The sequence below is a fragment of the Rosa rugosa genome, chromosome 5 (assembly GCF_958449725.1).
Source record: "Rosa rugosa chromosome 5, drRosRugo1.1, whole genome shotgun sequence".
Lineage (NCBI taxonomy): Eukaryota > Viridiplantae > Streptophyta > Magnoliopsida > Rosales > Rosaceae > Rosa > Rosa rugosa.
This window is the reverse complement of record NC_084824.1, coordinates 44,900,651-44,913,771: the sequence shown is the minus strand read 5'-3', so window position 1 is coordinate 44,913,771 and position 13,121 is coordinate 44,900,651. Positions and strand designations below refer to the sequence as shown.

The following is a 13,121-nucleotide window of genomic DNA, read 5'->3' as shown; positions in this document are numbered from 1 at the left end:
GTTGATACTCATTGTAAGCCTTATATAATAGAGAAACTGAAAAAATAAAAATAAAAATTCTTACTCCTATACATTGTTTCTAGAGAAAGAATTTGAATCTTTTGAGATAGATAGGAAATCGTTACAAAATATAGTAGGATATTTTTGTCAAAGATACAGTTTGCTTTATACAATGGTAGAGATATCAGTTACTCCAGAATACTATTCATAAGACCCTAATACACGCCTCACGCGCTACCTACTCTCTTCTTCACCTTTGTTCTTCTCGTTCGTCTGATTGCGCCTTTATACATGAGCGAGCCTCTAGCTTCTCCGGTGTGCAAAGTGCGTGGTCGGACAAGACTAGTTTTTATGGGATGCTTAATGATTGAGCAGTGAGGCTATTAGCATGAACGAGACGAGATTGATTATGTGGTTGTGGGCTAGTAATGGGATATTGGCGGTTGGCAGTAATGTTTTGATGGGTGTAATCCGTCCATGACCTCTGGGTCTAGATGAGGATCTGGCTTAAATGCAGGCGGAGTGGCAGTGAGAACTAGTTATGGCATGTAGTGGATGTTCTCATAGTTTGCTACGGCTAGGACGATGGCATTGGTGCTTTGACAAGGTGGTCACCAGGTTTCTACCATTGTGGCGACTTCAAAGGTTGTCAATGGCGGTAGCGATGGCGTTTGATGTCATGGTAGTGGTGTTAACTCGTTGTCAGGGTTTTGGAATGGTCCTTTGTGGCTGGGCTTTGTCTTTGGGATGGGTCTTTTGTTTTTATTTGGTTTAGTTTTATTTTATTTTAGCCCCTACCATTTTCTGGTGGAATCTAGTGGGCTTTATCCCAATTTAGTCTTAGTTTTTTTTCTTAATTTTAGCTTATCAAATGGACATTGGTCTTTGATCTCCTTACTTCTTACTTTCTTAGTTGTTCTAGTTTTACACTTATTGAGGTCTCTAGGCGACTACTTTTACTATTATGAGGGTTAGGTTAGTCAGAATTTTAATCCTTTGGTAGACTCATATGTTCTTGAATAAGAGAGCTAAACTTGTTTTATAGTGAGGGTACTTGTCAGTTTGTTTGGTAGCTTGAGCCAGTGGCGGACCCAGCTTTTATTTTCTATGGGGGCATAGTTAAAAATAGATAAAAAAAAAACAATAAAATTAAAAACAATTCGCACAACTTCTAAATAAGCATTTTCCACTTGAAAGATCACCACTTTTAAAGGGTTCAATGACTTTTAAAGCATGTTTTTCACGAAGAATGTCGCGACGCTTGGATGATGCTCCAACAATATTCACCACATTAGATACCACAGTGAAGAAAGTACCTTTTTTTTTTTTAAGAAACAAAAATCATTAGTTGAAAAAATAATACACGCAACAAATCATAAAAAATAAGTAATCTTCCAACATGTTGTCCAAGGCTTTCACTTTTCTTCCAATTGTTAAAACCTTTACCAACAAATGATTTCCCACCAGCTTGTTTTGGACCCTTAAGACTTTTGGTGGCTGCTTTCCTTATTTTGGGGGTGCTTTAGCATTAAATATTTCTATTTTTTTTGTTTTTAATTGCACATTATCTGGCTTACGTTACACTCCATGACCACTTTATCAATTATAGATATATATAATTGTTAAAGTATTAGATTAAGTGGGGATTAAGTGGGGGCATGTATATTAAAGAGAAGAAAAAATGTTATATTATATCAATTATATACATTCTATACAAAATCTGAGTGGGCGCGTCAGCCCCCTCTTGCCCCTACCTCGGTCCGCCAGTGACTTGAGCCATTTATGTTTGGATCAAGACAAAAAATTATGTACGTGCCTTCTGGCATGGGTAAGTAATGAAATTATTTATTTCTTAAAAAAAAAAAAAAGTTACTTCGGAAGATTTTATCTTACTAGTTACCACACTGCAATAAATTTATTCCTATATTGTAAAGTTTTGAAAAAGATTTACATACTACAAAGAACGGAGCCCAAAAATATTTCTTTCGTGCCCACTTAAATGGAGTGGTTGGAAAATCTTTTTGTCTAGTTGAGAAAAAAATCTCATAAAATATCCTTATTAGTCACACATCTATCGCTAAAAGGAAAACTAATTAGGCTTATAAAGAAGAGAATGTTCATCTGAAGAAAATTATGGTCAACCATTCTTGAATTAAATCTAACGGTATATATTATTATTTTTAAGTTATGTTGTTTTGTTTTTCACCCTACAATCTATATACAATGGTAATTGAGTATAAACCGCACCATTTGAGTAGTTGAAAAAAAAAAAGATGAATCTCTAGCCGGAAGAAAAGAATCTAGTAAAATATGTCCTTGTTAGTAACAAATCCACCTCAAATGGAAAGATTAATTCAATTCTTTAAAACAAAAAAATCAAAAAAGGAAATTAATTAGCTTTTTAGGAGGTGAAAACCCCCAAATTTTCAACCACGTTTTCTGATTGCACATTGCAAACGAGAAATGGCAAGTAGAGGAGGAAGAAAAGGCTCCAACATCAGAGCTTCTTCCAGTGCAGCTGAAGTGGGCAATTCCGAAGATCTCTTGAACGAGATTCTAGTTCGCCTCCCAGCCATACCAATTCTCAGGTTCAAATTAGTTTCAAAACAATGGTACTCCATAATCTCTACCCAAAAATTCACAGTCACTTATGCCAAAAGAAACCCAAACCCTCGCTTGGGGTTTTTGTTGCATACTCGACTTAATTTCCAACCATACCCACCACCTACTCTCTTCCTTTCTTTGGGTGGCTATCAATATGGTAAACACCCAAATTTCCTTGAAATCCCAAAACTTGAAATCCATCATGTCTGTAATGGGTTGTTGTGCTGTTCTAAGCCTCACGTGCATGCTCCTGAAATCACTTCTTATTATGTTTGTAATCATTCTTCTGGGCAATCAAAATGGCTTCGGGTTCTTAGAAGTCCATGCATTGAACGTGTAAAGGCTTTTAATTTGGCCTTTGATCCTTCGAAATCACCTCATTACAGGCTCCTTTTTGTTAGTGAATTGTCTTCGTTAGATGAGTACCATTTGATCAAAATTGATATTTACTTATCTGAGACCGAGTCTTGGAGACCCTCCAAGAAGGGGATTTATATTTTGCAATACGATATAGGGTTTCACATTGCCGTTTACTGGAAGGATGCAATTTACTGGTACAATCAGAAGAATCAGTCTTTGTCATATTTCGATTTCTATGACGACAGCGTGGAGAGTTTGCCAAAGCCACAAGTTTCTGGAACCATGACTTATTACTATTTTGGCGAGTCAGGTGGGCATTTGCATCTTGTTGGAGCTTGTAGACCTTGGACTACATTGTTCACTGTCTTCGAAATGAAGGAAGATAGGTCTGGGTGGTTTGTGAAGTATAATGGTGATTTTGGTGCTTTAGCTGCTGCATTTCCGAAGATGGTTACTAATAAACCAAATAGGCCTTATGTGTTTTCTCTGGTGAACCTATTAAGAGGTGAAAAAGAAGAGGAGTTGATTATTGTGTTAACAATTCCCGAAGGTGTGATTGGGTATAATGTCCAGGATAAGACCTTTGAGAAGCTGTGCAATCTATCTTTGAGTGAACGTAAAATGCAGCAAATGACATTTAAAGCTCATCAATATATCGAGACCGTTGCTTCAATATGATAATACCAGTTGTTTTGTGGTATCTCCTGGCTCCTTCTATATATCAATACCTTTCAGCATGATGTTTTTACTGTTTCTATCTCATACTTGTGACAATATATCAGTCATACAATAAAACCTTTGGTTAAGAACTTTAGATGGAGGAGTGTGCCTTGTTGCTTTTGAGCTAAGATTGACTAGGTTCGTTTATTCTCATTGTAAGCCTTCTATATATGATCAAGGAACCGAAAATAAAATTTCTTATCCTATATTTTGTTAGAAGGAGCTTGAATCTTTTGCAGATAGATTGGAAGTAGTCATAAAATGTAATGAGATACTTTGTTAAAGATACAGTTTGCTTTATACAATGGCAGAGAGAGAGAGAGAGAGAGAGAGAGAGAGAGAGAGAGAGAGAGAGAGAGAGAGAGAGAGAGAGAGAGAGAGAGAGAGAGAGAGAGAGATATATATATATATATATATATATATATATATATATTCAGTACTTCTGTTACACTCCGTACTCAAAATTATCCATTTAGTAGTCAATTGGACGGTAAAAGAAAAGATTCTTCTCTTTTCACTTTTGTAAAATCATTTAGGGGATTTTGTAGTAGACTTTTTATAGGTTCACATCTTGAAGAAACTTTCTTCAAGTTGTAGAGGACATTAAATTGAGTCCGTAGACACGTAGCGCTCTAAAATTAGAGTTTGTGTGAGTAAGTTATGGTCTATGAAAGTTAGATTTACATTACAAATTTACGAAGATATTCGGGGGTAAAACCGACCTTTCAACCTCTAAGTAAAAATTGATGGGAACTCTAGCATTTTACGGACATCCCCTCATTCTCTCTCAGGTCGAACTAACATTGAACCATTGACCGGCGCGGCGACCCGACCCGCTGTGACCCGAACATCGACCCTGACGGAACTTCCTCCTTCGGCCACCTCAGCTTCTCCACGGGTCGGAAAAGGGTCTCATCCTCGCCTTGAAGCTTGTGAAGGTAGTTTACACTGAATCAAGCCACAAAAGGAGATTCGAAGCGATTTGTGCAGTGGCAGATCCAAAGGCTTGACCCGGCCGGAACTCCCTCCTCCGACCATAGCTGGTCATCAAATTATCTAGGTTTTGTAGCTCTTGCCTTGAGGATCATGCTGGTATTCACTATTTCACTCAATTCGATTCGAGGAGGCCGATTCGAAGATTTGAAGATTTTAGGAATCCGAAGCTTTTTAGGTAATTTCTGACCTTTTTACTCGAAATCAGACTTTGTCGTAGTTAAGTGAATGGTTAGGCTTGTTGTGATGATTTGATTGGCATAGGTTTTGCAACCGATCTAGGGTTGGAACAACTGCTCGTGGGGCCTGTGCGCATCCACTTTTGGCTGCGCATAGGGCCTCCTCTAGCCTTCTATGGTAGTTCGTTAGGTAGAGCTCTACGTTACGAACGTATCGATACGATCTTTATTGCCTTGAGTGAATGTTTGGTGAGCGATCGAATTTGAGAAATTTTGGGATTTCGATTTGTGGTGATTGGATTGTCGTGATTTTTTGTTAGGTTGTTCGAAATATTGTGTTAACGAAACTATTGAAGTTCGAGCCAACTCCAATGTGAGATTAGATTTTTGGGATTTATGACAAATTTATTTAAGGGTTAATTACATATAAGTGCATATTTGAATGTTTTTTTAGCCCTAAGGCCACCAACTAGTTTTTTCCCTCATAAGGCCACTAGATTAAAAAATGTGTTATATTTTGGATATTAAAAACTAATATATTTACATAAATGCCACTAGAGTACAAAATCAATAGTCATTCTCTCTCTCCTCTCTGGCGAGGTCTCCGGTCAACTCCGGCGGACCTCCAGCCAACTTCCGGTCAACTCCGGCAACCACAAAAGCTACTGTCACTAACACCAAAAGCTACTGTAGCTAGTAACAAAAGCTACTATGATGAGATTTCCGGCAACCTCCGGCGAAGTCACAAAAGCTACTATCACTAGCAACAAAAGCTACTCTGGTGAGATTTCCGGCGACCTCCAGAGAAGTCACAAAAGCTACTGTCACCGTTAACAAAAGCTACTCCTGAGATTTTCGACAGCCTCTGGCGAGATAATAAAATCTACTGTCACCAACACCAAAAGTTACTCTCACCAACACCAAAAGTTATTCTCACCAGCAACAAAAGCTACTCCAGTGAGATTTCCGGTGAGGTAAGAAAAGCTACTGTCATCAACAATATAAGCTACACTCACCAACCACAAAAGATACTCTTACTAACAACAAAAGCTACTCCAGTGAGAGTTTCGACGAGGTATGAAAAACTACTGTCATCAACACTAAAAGCTACTCTCATCAACAACAAAAGATACTCTTACCAAGAATAAAAGCTACGCTCACCAACAACAAAAGCTATTATCACCAACATCAGAAAGCTGCTCTCACAAATAACAAAATCTACTCTCACCAACAGACCAACTACTAAAATTACTCTTATCAACACCAAAAGCTACTCTTACCAACAACAAAAACTACGATCCCCACCAACAAAAGCTACTCTAATCAACAACAAAAGTTACTCTCAATAACGTCAAAACTACTCAAACAAACAACAAAATATACAATCACCAATAACAAAATCTACTACCAAGTAACACAAAAGCTAATCCCTTAAATTAAGACTAATAACGCTACTCACAATGACTAAGAAATATGTTCCCAACCATACAGAAGCTACTATGAAACATCAAACAAATATAAATTGAAAATGTCCACTACTTGAATCAAATTACTCTGATTTCAACTTCAAACAAACACAACTCAAGAACTTGATAAAGTAATCATCACATTCATCCATCTATACCAGAACAAAACGACAATCCTTCTTAACAGAAACTTCAGCAATTCTCATTATGTCCTACAATTATGATCTAATACAATTAGAAAACTATAATGGATCTACAACATTACATAGGCAACAAGCGATAATCATTTGATCAAATAGAGATCAAACTGAAACAATTTCAATCACAGCATGACTAATCTGATGATTTGTTAATACGAAATCAAGGATAACAGTGCAAGAATTCACCGAATCAAGTTACAGAGTGGAGACTGGAGGTTCCAGGCTTCTGGTCGTCGAAGGTCATCGTCCGGATCCACGACCTCAGCTCGCTGAAGCTTCTCGACTGCGACTGCGCTCCGCTTTGGACTCCCTGGCGTTCCACCGCGTTTGACCACGCGCGAGTACAACAGACCTCGTTCTCGTCGTTAGCCGGAACAACGGATCTCCCGACCTCAATCCGATCTCAATTCACTGCACCCGCGATCCAAGATTCGAAGGTTAACCCGCTTGTGGAGAACCAGATGTTTCGGGTTAGGCTTGAACTGCTTCACTACCAGAAAAAATGTCTTTTACGGCCCACAATGTGCGCCGTAAATGACATTTTACAGCCCACAAATGCATGCCGTAAATGGGCATGCCGTAAAAGACAACTATCATTTACGGCGCACATTATGTGCACTGTAAATAAGTCTCAATATGCGTCGTAAATGAATCAAAAGTGGGCCGTAAAAGAGATTTGCATTTACGATACACTTACCATGCACGCCGTAAATGAGTTACATGTGTGCCGTAAAAGAGAGTTACATTTACTGCACACATACCATGCACGCCGCAAATGATGTTTGAAAAATAAAAAAAAATAAAAACAAAAAATTCACAATTTATTTGTTATTTCATGATTCTATATTTTTGTTAGTTAATAAACTTCATTTATATAATCATTGTACATCATATAAAATTTGCTTGCAAGTAAAGAAGAATCCATTTCCTACACTACTTTACATTCATTTCTTTCACCTACTCTATCTACAAGATTGTAACTCATTGTCACATAACTCACAGCCCTAGTGCCTCACCAAGTTGCAGTCCTACAAATAAAAAATGACGAAGCAGAATAGAAAACAGAGGCAAGAACCAATCATCCCTTCCATTAGTGTAAACACATGGTCATCAGTATCTTCCCCAAGTGATTCTGCAAGAATTCCCTTCAATAGGAAAACAGAGGCAACAGTGAGAGCTTTAATCTTGATTTCCAATGTTTAAGGCCTCAAAATATAACAATATAGATGACTTGAATTACTGGGTCTTTCCAAATGTAAGCTAGAGTTTTGTGCTCAATGTCTAACACTTATTTTCTCATTCAATAAAACAGATGACTGAAATCACTAGGGTTTGTCACAACTAAGCAAAGAGTGTATGTATCGAAAAACAAAAAGAAAATTATGAAATATGAAAGCATGAGTCCATTAGCGTACCTTGCTTATCCAAAAATTGATCCTCTGATTAAGTGTATCTATTGGAACCCCAACTGCAGCTGCAAGATCTTTGGAGGTCCAGCTGAAAGTAGGCAATATCAATAAAGAGAAAAATTAATGAACCAAAAACGATATACTAAGATATTCCTCCCATTTACCTTTTCTGATCTTGAAATTGCATTATAATTGTTGCATGAAGAGGAGCAACCATGAACTGCATTTCTCTATCTTCAAATTGCAATTCCAACTGAGACAGCATTAACCATCAATATATAGTGTCAATCTCATATTATCGGTAGTGATTCATGAAAAATAGAACAGCTAATGTGCTCTCTCAACCTTAAGACTCAGGAATCCAAAAAGATATGTCAAACTATAAGAATGTAAATAAATAATTATAGTAGACTTCTGGTAATACGAGAGCAAGCCCCAAAAGTAATAACACCTGTAGGAAAATATATATATATATATATATATATATATATATATATATATATATATATATATATATTTTCAAAGCTACCTGTATGAGATGGCTGAGCTATGGTTGCTTTAATATTGGTGTTGTTCCTCTTAGAACCAATCAAATCATTGAGCATAATTTCACATTTCTGCATGCTGTTCTCTCCAAAATGTATCTGAAGAATGATTTCACCAAAATGAACATTAAGGTAGACAGTTATAAATAAATAAATTCAAACTGTCTCACCCAAGTGATAACATATTGGTTGGAACCCACAACAAGTCCATATCTAGTGCATATTGCTTGTGGAATAACCTGGCAAAATAAAAGCAAACACCAAATCAAATTCAAATTCACCCCAACCATAAACGAGCATAAATGTTAGAACCACAATGCCAAATCATGGAAAAAGCCTCACCTCTCTGAAAAACAGGAAAAAAGTCATGGAGAGGATTATAACAACATACTAATTGAAAAGCTTGTCCAAATATATATGAAGAGCCTGCAGATAGCAAATTGAATTAGTTCAAAACAATTCTCAACTAGAATACTCAAATTGCGTCTTCAAATATTTCATAACCAATTTAACTTTTGCACAATCAAATAACAAAGCAAATGAAAAGCAGATAGAATGCAATTGATCAAAGTACTTACATCCATATCTAGTCATCGATTTCGGAGGCAAATGCTACCCTAGAAGCAATTCAGCCACCACTTGTATTCCCAGTAATCCACTTTCAGATAGATAAACAATTAAAACAAAACCAGACCCATTTTAGCTATTTAAATCAGTAATCCAAGTCCTCCACAGAATATCATTAAAGGGCGTCACTTTATGACCTCCCACATTGACCATATGCACAACGTGAAGAGCTTGCTTAGCCAACCCATTGAAACCCACAACTTTCCCATCACTCACATACATTGCAGTATTAGCAACAAGGTCCGTAGGTGCAGAACGACCTCAATCGCATTCACAAACGCAAAGCTTGAATTTTTATCAAGAACAAATCGAATTACAAGCTTTTCAGTACTGACCCAAATCAAGTACTCCCTAACCATTGGACCTAATACACCCTCAAATCCAAAGTTACTGACTTTCAGAACCACAAACCCATTGACCAAGACATGAAACTGAGCACTATTCCAATCAAAATTACAAGAATTGAAGCTCTGGAAATGGAGTCGTACCATGTGGGTGCCCAGGTCGCGGATCTGGAACTCATACTAGGACGGCCACCGGAAAACCTTAGCGGTTTGGTAAATTTGGGGGGAATTGGGATTGGGGTTTTGGTTTCGGAGTGAAATTGAGCGAGCTGAAGTGGACAAGTCCGGAACGAAGCGGCGGCCATCGTCGAAGGTGGAGTCCACGGTGGAGCTGTAGTCGAAGACGTAGTTGTAGACGGGAGAGAAGGCGGAGAGGGCGAGGGAGAGGTGGAAGATCGAAAATTCGAAGGTGGAAGATCCGACGATTACATGGGTAGGTGATTTTGGGTGTTTGCGATGATGGATAGAGAGGGAGGACGAAAGAACTTTGGGAGAATTTTTTTCTTTTCTTTTGAGGCGAGGGCGAATCTTCTGGTTTTCATAGCAAACTTCCAGTAAAGAGGGAAATTAGAATTTGAGCCAAAAATAATAGCGGGCTCTTCAAATTTTTTGGCATTTACGACGCACATAAAAAAAGCAAAAACATCAAATTGGAAAGTCTTTTACGGCGCACATGAAAAACATGCCGTAAAAGATCAGTAAGAGAAGTCTTTTACGGCACACATTATATGTGCGCCGTAAATATAATATGACATTTAGGGCACACACGAAATGCACGTCGTAAAAGATCAGAAAGAGAAGTCTTTTACAGCGCACATAAAAACACGCCGTAAAAGACAGTCTTTTACGGCGTGCATGGTATGCACGCCGTAATTTGCGTGTCGTAAAAGACAAGTTTTCTGGTAGTGCTTGCTGTCGACGATCAGGTGTTTTTCCGGCAAGCTTGTGAGGTTTGAGGTCTGCAACGGTGAAGGGGAGAGAGAGAGGCAACGACGTCGTGTGGGTTTGTGAAGGGGTCTGCAACGAGAAAGAGAGAGAGAGAGAGAGAGAGAGAGAGAGAGAGAGAGAGAGAGAGAGAGAGAGAGAGAGAGAGAGAGAGAGAGAGAGAGAGAAAGAGAATGTGTGAAGCAGAATGGTGGCTATTATTTCAGCTCGTTTCGATAAGGTGGAAGGGCAAATTGGTCAAGTGGGGAAAAATTTGGAGCATTAGGTGGCCTTATTAAGACAAAAAATATAAGGTGGCCTTATGACTAATTAAAGTTTCAAAATATCACTTGTGTGTAATTTTCTATTTATTTAATGAGGTTTCAGAGTTTCGTCTTGAATTCAAATTTATGGTTTACAGTTTATTTCTGACAGGAATGTTGGAATTGAGTACTATTTTATGATTTGAGAAATTAGTATGATTTTGGTACGTATTTAATTGAATACTGACATAAGCTGTGGAATTGATTTCTATTATGATTTACAATTTTTGATAAGCCTTATTGATTGAATTTGAGTAAGGTTTGGGAAATTCTAAATATGTGAGGTAAAATTATGATCATAACCTCCCTTGAGACGTAATTAAGAGGTTAACTGTGGGGAGTCGATAATTCAGGCTTGTGGGTGATTATTATTAAGGAGGTTAATTAAGAAGGCTAATCATATTATTAATTGCATGCATGCCTTACGTGGTCGGCAGTCCCTCCAGGTAATAGTCCAGAATATATCCAGTCGGCAGTATCCTCTAGATGACATGATATGGTTAGTCGGCAGTACTCTCTTCCCATTACCTCCTTGTATTTCGGTCGGCAGTACCCTCCAATGCATCATTTGGTCGGCAATACCCTCCATATGACATGAGATGGTTAGTCAGCAATACCCTCTAGCCGTCGCCTCCTAGTATTCCAGTCGGCAGTATCCTTCAATGCATCATCTGGTTGGCAGTATCCTCCAGATGACATGAGATGATTATTCGGCAGTACTCTCTAGTCATCACCCATTTGTATGTGTTGGTGAGCAGTAGTATTCAGATATTTCAGCTAGAGTGAGAAGAGTATTCCGGTCGGCAGTACCCTCTGATGGGTCATTTGGTCCGCAGTACCCTCCAAATGGCATGAGACAACTAGTTGGCAGTACCCTCTAGTCATACCCTATTTCTTATGAGTTAGTAGGCAATAAAATATAGATATTTTAGCTAAATGTATAGTGTAATCCGTTCTTCCAGCATCTTCCGTTTAGTGGCCGGCTAGTGATTACTACTGGCGAACTGATCTTAGTAGCCGCCTAGTGAGTGCTACTGGTGATATGATTCTAGTGACTGTCTAATGAGTGCTACTGGTGACATGATCCTAGTGACCGTTTGAAGAGTGCTACTAGTGACATGGTCCTAATGGCAGTCTGATGGGTGCTACTAGTGATATGATCCTTGCGGCCGTCTGGTCAGTGTTGCAAGTGAGGTAACTCAGCTATCAACCACTTAGTGAGAGTTACCGGTGAAGTACTAGATATATATTTTGTATTATCGATTTCTGGTTTAAAATAAATTACTTTAATCAGTACTACTTATTTCGTATCAAAATTTGATGATTGAAATTTAAGCGCAGGGACCCATATGTATTTTGGTTGGAGTCGGTTGTTATTATGGAAGCAGGTAGACTCCAGGAGTTGGAGATTGAATTTGAGTAATAGGAGTGTTGAGTTTGATTTACAGGTGTGGGTAGTCCACTTTTAGAGGAAACTCTGCTAAATTTTTGGTCGAACTTCTCTTGAGGTGGGCTACGCATGCTCACTTCGGATTTCAGAGTAAAACCCGGGGCAGGTCCTGTCAACTTTATCTACTTTCCATGAGGTATATAGTTGCTTTGCCAGTTGTAGTTTTGGTTCCGTTTCTTAAATTTATCTTTGTGTCTAAGAATCTTTGCATTTTACCGCCTTTCTCAATTTGATGTTGAAATACGAGCATGTTTCTTGCGCCAAGCTAATTTAGTTTCAATCATAAGGTGGGATAGACATTAGAGTTTAGGGGACATAGAAAATTGATCTGGACATGAGAAGCACATACATCTTTCAATATCTTTCAATTTCTAAATGACCAAAACATGTAAAATTTAACAACAAAATGGACCCAAGTTGCCATCCAACCATAACACAAGGACCAAGAAGGTAGGAACTAGGAAGTCTGTTTTCGTTGACAAATTGGCAAATCTAGAATATAAAGATAAAGATGTATCTGTTTAGTCTAATTGCCTCTTTCTTTTCATTAAGGATAATATAATCAAATAACTAAATAGACGTAATATTAAATAACATTTGGTTGAAATGATCATTGAATGAAGACCTAATATTAGTATTGTTTCGATTAGACCATTATGTGTGGAAACAAGGCATTCTTACTTTTCTTCGAAACATAAGAAGTTATAAACAACTTAATTATTTATTTATCAATTCAAACATGAGGATTCCTTTTGAATGATTGCAAATTTGGAATATCGATTGTATCGGAAAAAAAAAAAGTGACTGAAATATCGATTGACTCTTCCTATAAACTCACTAGGTGTTTTGTTTAATCATAGTAGACATCAAGGACAGTCAAGATTCAACTTCTAGTTTAAAAACTTAATGGATTGAATTAGTAGCTAACTTTAAAAAAGCAAGTGGTCCTGGTTTGGTTATTGCCGCCCTTTACTAAT

The 13,121-nt window shown here is 37.8% G+C and overlaps 1 protein-coding gene and 1 long non-coding RNA gene across 5 annotated transcripts; one reads left to right on the top strand and one right to left on the bottom strand.

Annotated features, from left to right (window-relative positions):
• Nucleotides 1–2,463: 2,463 nt before the first annotated feature.
• Nucleotides 2,464–3,941, top strand: LOC133712973 (F-box protein At5g07610-like). Its single transcript, XM_062139087.1, has one exon. The coding sequence runs from the start codon at nt 2,464–2,466 to the stop codon at nt 3,640–3,642; it is 1,179 nt and encodes a 392-aa protein (XP_061995071.1). The 3' UTR covers nt 3,643–3,941.
• A 3,381-nt stretch (nt 3,942–7,322) lies between these two features.
• On the bottom strand, nt 7,323–10,048 carry LOC133709611 (uncharacterized). Of its 4 annotated transcripts, none has more exons than XR_009846327.1 (7): nt 9,055–10,048; nt 8,819–8,902; nt 8,647–8,715; nt 8,461–8,575; nt 8,096–8,184; nt 7,938–8,019; nt 7,323–7,667 (listed from the first exon to the last, which is right to left on the bottom strand). It is a non-coding gene; the product is annotated as an uncharacterized LOC133709611 (long non-coding RNA). The 4 variants fall into 4 exon arrangements; XR_009846325.1 differs by having other exon boundaries at nt 8,461–8,715; nt 9,055–9,134; nt 9,592–10,036; XR_009846324.1 differs by having other exon boundaries at nt 8,461–8,715; nt 9,055–10,045.
• Between the last annotated feature and the right edge of the window lie 3,073 nt (nt 10,049–13,121).